The sequence below is a fragment of the Takifugu rubripes genome, chromosome 22, assembly GCF_901000725.2.
Source record: "Takifugu rubripes chromosome 22, fTakRub1.2, whole genome shotgun sequence".
Taxonomy (NCBI): domain Eukaryota; kingdom Metazoa; phylum Chordata; class Actinopteri; order Tetraodontiformes; family Tetraodontidae; genus Takifugu; species Takifugu rubripes.
Window position 1 is genome coordinate 7674452 of NC_042306.1, and position 10329 is coordinate 7684780.

The 10329-nt window shown below is 43.5% G+C and overlaps 1 protein-coding gene across 1 annotated transcript; it reads left to right on the forward strand.

Moving 5' to 3' along the window:
* Positions 1-253: 253 nt before the first annotated feature.
* On the forward strand, positions 254-4560 carry LOC115248066 (uncharacterized). The gene is made up of 2 exons (XM_029831725.1): positions 254-1574; positions 4389-4560. The coding sequence occupies exons 1-2, from the start codon at positions 281-283 to the stop codon at positions 4427-4429; spliced, it is 1335 nt and encodes a 444-aa protein (XP_029687585.1). The 5' UTR covers positions 254-280; the 3' UTR covers positions 4430-4560.
* The last annotated feature ends 5769 nt before the right edge of the window (positions 4561-10329 follow it).

The following is a 10329-nucleotide window of genomic DNA, read 5'->3' on the forward strand; positions in this document are numbered from 1 at the left end:
AACAGAGTTTAGAGCGAGTTTAGAGCGTTACCGTCTTGACCTGATCAAAGATGGTAAACTTTCTGGTCCCTCTGAAGGTAGCTTGTCGGCACAGAGTACTTATTTTGATGTCGCAAGTAACTTGAGACTGGTTCCAAAATTTTCTGAGGAAGACCTTGATACTTTTTTTTTGTTGTTTGAAAGGCTGGCCAAGGCAAGGAAGTGGTCTGACTCTGAACAGACATTGCTGTTGCAATGTGTTCTGACTGGAAAAGCTCAAGAAGCCTTTTCTGCGTTAAGTATGGCTGACAGTGAAAACTATAACTCTGTGAAGATTGCAGTTTTAAAGGCTTACGAGTTGGTGCCAGAAGCATATCGACAGAAATTTAGAACTTCTAGAAAACAAGATGATAAAACATATGTGGAGTTTGTTAGGGAGTTAACTACTCTCTTTAATCGTTGGCGAATTGCATCTGGAGTAGAGACCTTTCCACAATTGTGTGAGCTTCTTTTGTTAGAACAGTTCAAATTTACTCTTCCAGAGCGTATAGCTACATTTCTGGCGGAGCATAAAGTAAAGAGTGCATCGGAGGCTGCAGTTTTAGCAGATGAGTATGCCTTGACTCACAAGATCCGGGGAAACTGGAGTCGTAGAGACATGCCTTCCAGTACTCGGCAAATGGATGGTTTGAGTTTGGAATTAGAAGTTGATTTGCCCAAGAGGGGGGGTAGTCATGAGAAGCAGTACCAGGGTAAAACTTGTAATTACTGTTTGGGACAAGGTCATTGGAAGAGGGAATGTCCAGTGTTGAAGTCGAACAGCAGGTTCTACCAGGGAATCCGTCCTGCAAAACCTGTGGCTTTGGCTGTGTCAGTTCGTGCTGCTGGAAAGGCTGGGGCAATAGCTGCTGTGCAACGGCATACTAACTCCATGGTGGTTACCCCTGACCTACCTGTGGTTTCAGGGTTAGACGAGTCTGACTTTAGGTCAGTCGACCCAGGGTATCGTTCCTATGTCTCCCAAGGTTTTGTGTCCTTGGTGGGAAGTGGGAAACGGGTACCTGTTAACATTTTAAGGGATTCGGGTGCTTTGGACTCGTTTATTCTGGAGTCAGTGCTGCCATTTTCCTCAGACAGTGACACTGGCAGTTGTGTTAAGGTTAGGGGGATGGGTCTAAATGTTTTGACTGTTCCTTTACATAAGTTATCTCTATCTTCAAATCTAGTGCAGGGTGAGGTTTCACTTGGGGTGTGTTCAGAGCTGCCTATAGCAGGAATACATGTGATCTTGGGAAATGACTTGGCCAGGACTCATGTGCAGGGTGGTGCACTGCTTATCCCTGAAGTGGTGACTAGGTCTGATACTGTGGAGCCCTGTAGTGGAGAGCATACAGACTCAGCAGTTTACCCAGTGGGGGTAGTCACTCGAGCTCAGAGCCGTTCTGGTTCTGAAACAGAGGGGAAAGACAAGCTGAGAAATTTTTCACGTTTTCCATTACTTGACTCTTTGTTGTCTGTCACTCGCAGTGAGTTAATACAGGAGCAGGAAGAGGACTCCTCCTTGCAAGAAGTGTTTCATCAGGTCCGATCAGAGGGTGAGTTGGAGAATACCGTTCAAGGGTATTTTTTAGAAGAAGGTTTGTTATTGCGAAAGTGGGTACCCCAGGGGGAGAATTTTGTTGGCGAACCCATTTTTCAGGTGGTAGTTCCAATTAAATTCAGAAATGCAGTTTTGCAGACAGCTCATAATGCAGGGGCTGGACATTTAGGGGTAAGGAAAACATATGATAAAGTGCTACGTTATTTCTACTGGCCCAGACTAAAAAGGGATGTGTCAGCTTACATTAAAACGTGTCATATATGTCAGATCACAGGTAAGCCAAACCAGTCCATCAAGCCATCTCCTTTGTGTCCGGTACAGGCAGACAGTCAGCCTTTTGAACGTCTGCTGATTGACTGTGTTGGCCCTTTGCCCAAGTCTAAGGCAGGTAGCATGTATTTGCTAACAGTGATGTGCTTAAGTACACGCTATCCTGCCGCTTACCCTTTGCGCAACATTACCACAAAATCTGTTGTCAAAGCATTGTCCCAGTTCATTTCTGTATTCGGCATTCCAAAAGTCATTCAAAGTGATCAAGGGACAAATTTCACTTCACATATGTTTGCTGAAATTTTAAAACAGTTACATGTCAAACATGCTCTGTCTTCTCTATACCATCCTCAAAGCCAAGGAGCTATTGAGCGTTTTCATCAGACCCTGAAGTCTCTGTTACGCTCTTATTGTTCAGAGCTTGACCGAGATTGGGAGGAGGGGTTGCCCTGGTTAATGATGGCTGCAAGAGAGGTTACTCAAGAAAGTACCGGGTTCAGCCCAAATGATTTGGTGTTTGGACACGCAGTGCGGGGCCCGTTGGCTGTCCTGCATGATGATTGGAAAAAAACTTCTCCACCCACAAATTTGACAGATTATGTAAATGGATTTAGAAGACGTTTGTATGAAGTGGGAAAATTGGCAAAAGCAAACTTGGAAAAGTCCCAGAGGAAAATGAAAGGGTTATTTGACCGTAGAGTAGAAAAGCGGGTCTTTAGCCCCGGTGACCAGGTGTTGGCACTTCTTCCTCTGGTGGGTTCTCCTTTTCAGGGAAAATTTTCAGGCCCTTATGCTGTTTTAAGGCAGATCTCTGATCAGAATTACATCATTGCAACGCCTGATCGTAGGAAGAAGTCACAGCTTTGCCATGTAAACCTGTTGAAACCTTATTACGCCCTTCCGTCTGTGCCTAGTGGTACACTGGGGGAAAGACCAGTGGCAGTGGCAGCCTCAGTGGGAAATTCTGACCCTGTGTCTGTATTGGTAGGGGGTGAAAAGGAGGATGTGAATGTTCCTGATGATAGCATGTTGCAGGGCCGTCTTAGGAACTCCGAGTCTCTTAGTAAGTTAGACATGTTGTTGGATCATTTGCCTGAGTCTCGGAGGAATCAGATAATTGAACTGATACATTCTTTCCCTTCTTTGTTTTTGGACACTCCCTCTCGTACTCACTTAGTTGAGCATGACATAGATGTAGGAGATGCTCAACCTATTCGGCAACGTTTTTATCGCGTTTCACCGAAGAAACGTGAACAGCTTGAGTCAGAGGTAAGGTACATGTTAGAGCATGACATTGCAGTGCCCTCTAGTTCAAGTTGGGCTTCACCATGTTTGCTGGTGGTTAAACCAGATAATACTTTTAGACCATGTACTGATTTTCGCAAAGTGAACAAGATCACTAAACCTGACTCTTTTCCATTACCACGGATGGAGGATTGTGTAGATCAGGTTGGTTCGGCAAAATTTGTCAGTAAATTTGACCTTTTGAAGGGTTATTGGCAAGTGCCCTTGTCAAAGCGTGCTCAGGACGTTGCTTCATTCATAACCTCTTCAGGGCTTTATTCATATAAACTTATGCCATTTGGGTTACGAAATGCACCAGCTACCTTTCAGAGATTAATGAATACAGTAGTGGCCGGCTTGGATGGCTGTGCGGTGTACTTGGATGATGTTGTCATCTATAGTGACACATGGGAAAACCATCTACAGCACATCAAAGCTTTGTTTGACCGTCTTGTGTGGGCAAATCTGACAATAAATCTAGCTAAGTGTGAGGTTGCCAGGGCTACTGTAACTTACTTAGGAAAGGTGGTGGGTCAGGGGCACGTTCGTCCAGTTAGAGCCAAAGTGTTGGCCATTGATCAATTTTCCCCACCAACAACTAAAAAAGAACTCATGCGCTTTTTGGGCATGGTAGGCTATTATCGGGCATTTTGTAGGAACTTTTCTACTGTGGTTGCCCCTCTTACTAGTCTCCTTAGTGAAAAGGCAAAGTTTGAGTGGTCACCCCTGTGTCAGCAAGCTTTTGAAGAGGTTAAGCTTGTGATTTCCTCTGCCCCTGTCTTGGCCGCTCCTACAATGGGAGAGCCTTTTAAGCTGCAGGTGGATGCCAGCAAGTTGGGGGCTGGTGCAGTACTGTTGCAGGTAGGTGAGGATGAGATAGACCACCCAGTCAGCTTCTTTTCCCGAAAGTTCAATTCTTATCAGTTGAACTACTCTATTGTGGAGAAGGAAGCGTTAGCATTAATATGGGCCTTGCAGGATTTTGAAGTCTATGTAGGGGGGGGGAGTGGAGCCACTGGTAGTTTACACTGATCACAACCCTCTCACATTCCTCCATTCTTTGCAGAATCCAAATCAACGACTCATGAGATGGTGTCTTTTCCTGCAGCCGTACAACTTAGACATCCGCCATATAAAGGGGGCAGAGAATGTCCTGGCAGATGCGCTGTCTAGGGCACTGCCTAGTTAAAATTTTGTGTTCTGTTTGCCTTAATCCCTTGGTTTTTACCTGTCATTCTTGCTCTGTTTCTTTAAGGGGTCAACGTTGCTCAGTCAGGAGGAGCGGAACTGGGTTAAGCCGAGCACAGGAGTGGTGCCAGTCTGGACCTGTCCCTTATGGGGATGGGGGGGTGTGACGGCCCGCCCATGTGTTTTGTTTTGTTTACCCAGAGACTGGGTGAGACTGGTTTCACCTGCAAGCTGGGAGGAGCCAGAGGGCATAAAAGGGGCGGTTCTCCTTTGTCTCGCTCTCTGGCTGGGCTGCTGCCACCATACCTCATGGCCGTCTCATCAGTTTGGTTTGGGTTTCTCAATAAAATATTTAGATGATTTGATCTTTCTGTGTGCTGATTCCCTCTATTTGTTGCAACTTTGAGCCAAGTCGTAACAATTCTTTGATCACTTTTACATTTATGATGAGGGATTCTTCTATCCTCAGAGCACAGTCTTACCATAGCAGATGTCTTTCAGACAACACTGTAGCTAAGTTTAAGGAAGCGATCCCTGTGCTAATCCCAGGACCACTTTGTCATTTGAACCTAACAACCACTGTGTGTTTCCCCAGGGATCAATCATTATAATCTTAGCCCTGCTGAGGTTGACTCTATTGCTGAAGGTGCAGCAACCTCACTGAGAATCACGCTTGATTCTATTCCCCCCCTGAAAAAGAAAATAGTAAATCAGAGGAGGTGTGCCCCCTGGTATAATTCACATATCAGGACCCTCAAGCAGAAAGCGCGCAGACTAAAAAGGAAGTGGCATTCTTGTAAAATTGACAGCTATCATGTAGCCAGGAAAGACTGTCTATTAGTTTACAAAAAGGCCCTCCGTAAGGCTAGAACAGCTTATTTCTCTTCTCTAATTGAGGAAAATAAGAACAACCCCAGGTTTCTTTTCAGCACTGTGGCCAAATTAACCAAGAGTTACAGTGTTTTAGATCCACGTATCCCTTCTTCCCTTAGTGGTGAAGACTTCATGAGCTTCTTCACTGATAAAGTTTTAGCTATCAGAGAAAAAGCTAACCAGGCCATCCCAACAACTGGACCATCACCAGATGTGCTGACTGTGGGACCATACAGGTTCTTCAACGAGCACTTAAACCGAGCACCTCTCTCCTTCTCCCCTCTCCTCTCCTCTCCTCTCCTCTCCTCTCCTCTCCTCTCCTCTCCTCTCCTCTCCTCTCTCTTTACCCAGCCGGCCATCAGCAGGAGGGTCCCCCTACATGAGCCTGGTCCTGCTCAAGGTTTCTTCCTGTTAAAGGGAAGTTTTTCCTTGCCACTGTTGCTTGTCTGGGGTTAGGCCCTGGGATTCTGGAAAGCGCCTTGAAACAATTTTGATTGTATAAGACGCTATATAAATAAAGATTGATTTGATTTGATATATTTTTCTGAGGCGTCATCGCTAATTCAGAAATCCAAGTCCACCACGTCTCTTAGATCCCATCTCAAGTTATTGAAGGATGTTTTACCATTGATAGGCAGCTCTATCCTGGACCAGATCAATTGTTCTTTAGTGACAGGTTATGTACCCCGGTCCTACAAGGTGGCAGTGATTAAGCCGTTGCTTAAAAAACCATCACTGGATCCTGATGTCATAGCAAATTACAGGCCGATATCCAACCTTCCTTTTATCTCTAAAATTCTTGAGAAGGTGGTGGTGACTCAGTTACTGGAGCACCTGCAAAGAAACAGCCTGTTTGAGATGTTTCAGTCAGGCTTTAGAGCTAATCACAGTACAGAAACAGCACTTCTTAAAGTTAGTAATGATCTTCTCATAGCTTCAAATCATGGACTGGTCTCTATGCTGGTTCTGCTGGACCTCAGTGTTGCTTTTGATACAGTTGATCACAGCATCCTGTTACATAGACTGGAACATGTGATTGGGATTAAAGGGACAGCACTAGACTGGTTTAGATCGTATTTATCCGATAGATACCAGTTTGCTCATGTCCATGGTGTTCCCTCCTCATACAGTAGGGTTAGCCATGGAGTTCCTCAAGGTTCTGTACTTGGAACAATCCTTTTCACTTTGTACATGCTTCCCTTAGGGAACATTATTCGGCAGCATGGGATAAATTTTCATTGTTATGCTGATGACACCCAGCTTTATTTATCCATGAAACCAGATGACACGGAGAAGTTAGTGAAGCTTCAGACCTGTCTTAAAGACATAAAGTCCTGGATGTCTTCAAATTTCCTCCTCCTTAACTCAAGAAAAAGTGAGGTCACTCACTCAATCACCTGCCATATCCACCAGAGCACCAGAAGCCTCTTACTGCTGTCACAACAGCCAAAAGGAGCATAATTCCTAAGAATGAAAATCCAATAATAAAGGCGCTGCTTGCAAGTCAACAAGTGCAAATTAAGCATTTGAGGAATGTGATCATTGAGCTTCAAAATGAGATTGAGAATGTCAAGATAGAGAATCGAACACTGAAACAGGTGAGTCCATCCATCATTGCTTTTGTCTTTAAGATGTAAATTTCTTCCTCTACATCTGTTTTTCATGTTCTTTCATCAGTATGTCCAGTGGCAGCTGGTCAATAGAGGGTGGCAGGTTGGGCCCTCCTAGTGTTTTAGATTTAAAACAAATTCAACAATTAACAGTAATGGGGTTATTTTAAGTAAGCATGTGCATAACATCCCAATATGTAAAATAAATAAGAATGCAAAATAATTTTTGAGAAGAAAGTAGTCACTGTTGATTCGATCGACAAGGAAATTTGTCCAGTCAGCAGCCCGTCAATAGGCGCTTTTCCACTACACAGCATTGACGATACGATTCAGTTCAACACAGTACGGTGTGGTATGGCTAGTTTTCCATTACACCACCTCTACGATGTGGGTGGGGTTTTTAAATGAGGCGGTCCAAAATCTCCATTGACTGGTTTGTACTGTTGGCTTTTTTTTGTCAGCCCGAAGACAGAAATCATGATGCAATAATTGATTACAATCAGAGGTAAAATTCAGAGGCTTTACAAGGAGGAAAATTCAAAATGTAGGAAGACCAAAACCCCCTCACATGCAGCTTAAGTAGGAAACTGTGAAATGCAACATGATCTTTTTAAACAATGCTAACGTTACGTTAGTTTATTGAATGTTGTCGATTGGCTGAAGTTATGTTTTCCTAGGTAACGAAGAACTTGCAAAATAGAAAAGTCACGAAACACTCTGACCCTCTATCTAGTTTTAAACAACTCCGTTTGATTATACCACTTCCAATCCGTTGTATAAAAAACTTCTAATCCTCCCTTTTTATCCCACTTTGTTCCTTGATTGTCTGGTAATCGTCTTTGGTGTTTTTAGCTTTTATCGGTATCCTGTTTGTTTCCTCTGAGCTTCCATCGGTGACTTCCAGCTAAACCTCATTTCAGGTCTCGCCATGTAGCTCTATCTTCCTCCGTCCGCCACACAGTTCAAAAACTGTACCTCATTGTTTAACCATGGTATAACCTTATTTGTAGTCAGTAATTATTTTGTGAAATTAACATCGTAGCTGACTTTTACTCTCATGGCTCACCGGTAGCATCATGGGACACAGCCCCACATAGAATACTTTTCACCAGCCACCACTGAGTATATTGGAGAATATTATATGCGTAAGCGGTTTGATTGTATTTCTTTTGTTTTTGAAACCTTCATGAGTTCCTAAAATCCATATTTGCCATTATGCAGGTTCAAGCAAGTTTGCAGAACAAAGTAGTTACAGAAAACAAGTTTGAGGAGCTAAGGGCACAATACGCCAAAGACACTCACGTGATGCAGGAGCAGGTCAGAAGATACAAAAAGCAGCTGCGAGCAGCTGAGCAGACAATAAAAGACAACAACCAGATGATTCTGAAAGCACAGATGAAAGATAAAAAGAATGAGCAGACCATCACACACATGCAACAGCTGCTGGCCAAGAAAGACCTGGAGACCAGAGATAAGCTGCAAGGAGAATTAGAAAAAGAGAGAAAAGTGGCCCAGGAGGCGAAGGAGAGGGCTGGGGTATGCTCATTTGGTAATTATTTGCAAGTTTTCAGAAACTGAACATATTATTTTATGTATTTAATAGACGATAGAACGAAAAGCTGAATTGGCCAACAATTTACATCGAAAATTACTACTTGCAGAGAAGAAAAAATCAGCAGCTGCAGTTGAGGAAAGTTCCGTCCTCATGGAAAAGGTGCAGGATCTCACCCACATGCTCAATGTCAGTCTGCACAAAAATCTGCTTCTGGTGTAGCATAGTGTGTCTCTTTGTTTAAATAGTGATGTGTGGATTTTTCTATCTATCTAATCTTTGACTGCAATCTAGGTCAGAAACACAAAGACCCCTGCTGATTCTGCGATGAAAGAAGTAAGAAAAATAAAGCAGGATAACACAAAGGAGAAAGGTACAATGTTCTTTTCTTTTAAGACAACTTCATACATGTATCATGTGGTTTGAAAAACCAAAACGGAGATTAATTTCTTGTATAATTTGTGTTGGACAGACTTCGGCAGGGAGGTCGAAAAAGCAGAGACCGACAAGGGGACTCAAAGTTGTTTGAAACCTCTGGCCACTTTCAAAACTGACACTGACACCTATAAAAAGACAGATGAGGGCAAAATTATTACCCTGAGTTCTTCCAAACCTTGGTCCACCATCAAAATTGGCACTAAGACCCAAGAAAAGCCAAAAGACACCAGAAAAAGGACCCTTCCTGATGCCAAATCTGGTGAATCTCCATCAACACAGGTAAAAATCACTTCACTTCCCTCATGTTGATATATTTCAGCTTTGGTAAATAAGATGTATTAGCTCAGACTGTTGGGAACTGGGCTGAGAACGGAGGCTTCTCACTTTGAGTCCCAGTGTAGACAAAACATGGATGGTGTTCTGGTAGTAGTAGTAGGTGCTAGAACACCTCCACAGCACTGGCAAGGTACTCTTGAGCAAGGTACCCACAATTGCTCAGAAAGCTGCCCTGCGGTGAATTGCCGACTCATTCAGGGAAGGGGGGACCTGACTTCACCTATGGTGTACACCGAAAGGGATAAAGTGGTAAAGGAAGATGAGATGAGATCTTTGCACTACAGGTGCTAAAACAGTGATTTTGCAGTCCAGGGCGACTCTGAAAGTAGTCTGAATAAGTAAATGTGTAACAAGTGAGTTGTATTTAGACCTGGATGTACAGATGCTAATTAATGTTCTTGATTTTTTATGCAGAACCAAAGAAAGACAGAGAACAAACAGCTAAACAGGAATGAAAAGCAGAAACATGAGGTTGAAAAAGAGATGTGTGTAAAAGAGGACAAAAAGGGAAACCCTCCAGAAGCAGTGAAGTCAAAGTGCCTCACTGAAGATCAGCTGTTGGCAGAGATGAATGCAAATACCAATGAGAAGCAGATGGTCCAGAGTTCTGTGACTGGTAACTCAATACCTGCAGCAGGGGTTAAGGCACCCCAAAATCAAAGCTCTACTTTTTCAAAAGGTTACCTAAAGAAGGAGGTGGAAACAAAGACAGTTAGAATGACGGAACGTGAGGAGAACTCGTACTCCCTCCTAGAAAAATTATTTGGCCCAAGACGAGGATCAGCTGGCGATAATAGAAACATACTTGATGATTTTGACATACCATCAACAAGTCTAAGATCACGCAGAAAGAGCTAGATCAGTTTCAGTATCACAAATCGCCGTACTGTCAACCTGAAGCACCCCCCTCCTCCAGCCCCAATGGCCAACATATTTTTAGACTTTTACATTTTCAACAAAATAATTAAGGGGATAAAATAAGGGTGTAAATTACCATAAAACACCGTAAGAAAATAATTCAGGAAAAATTATCAAAACCTTTTATCCCATTTACTGTTTCATGCCTTCAGTTTTTAGCTCCAGTGTCTCCTCATGGTGTTTCCTCATGGGGGCCTGCCAGGCTGGGAGATGTTTCCGGTCTACCACTGGGGGTGCTGTCCCTTGGACAGCTCTGGCCTGGGGGGTTAGGGGGCTCTGTG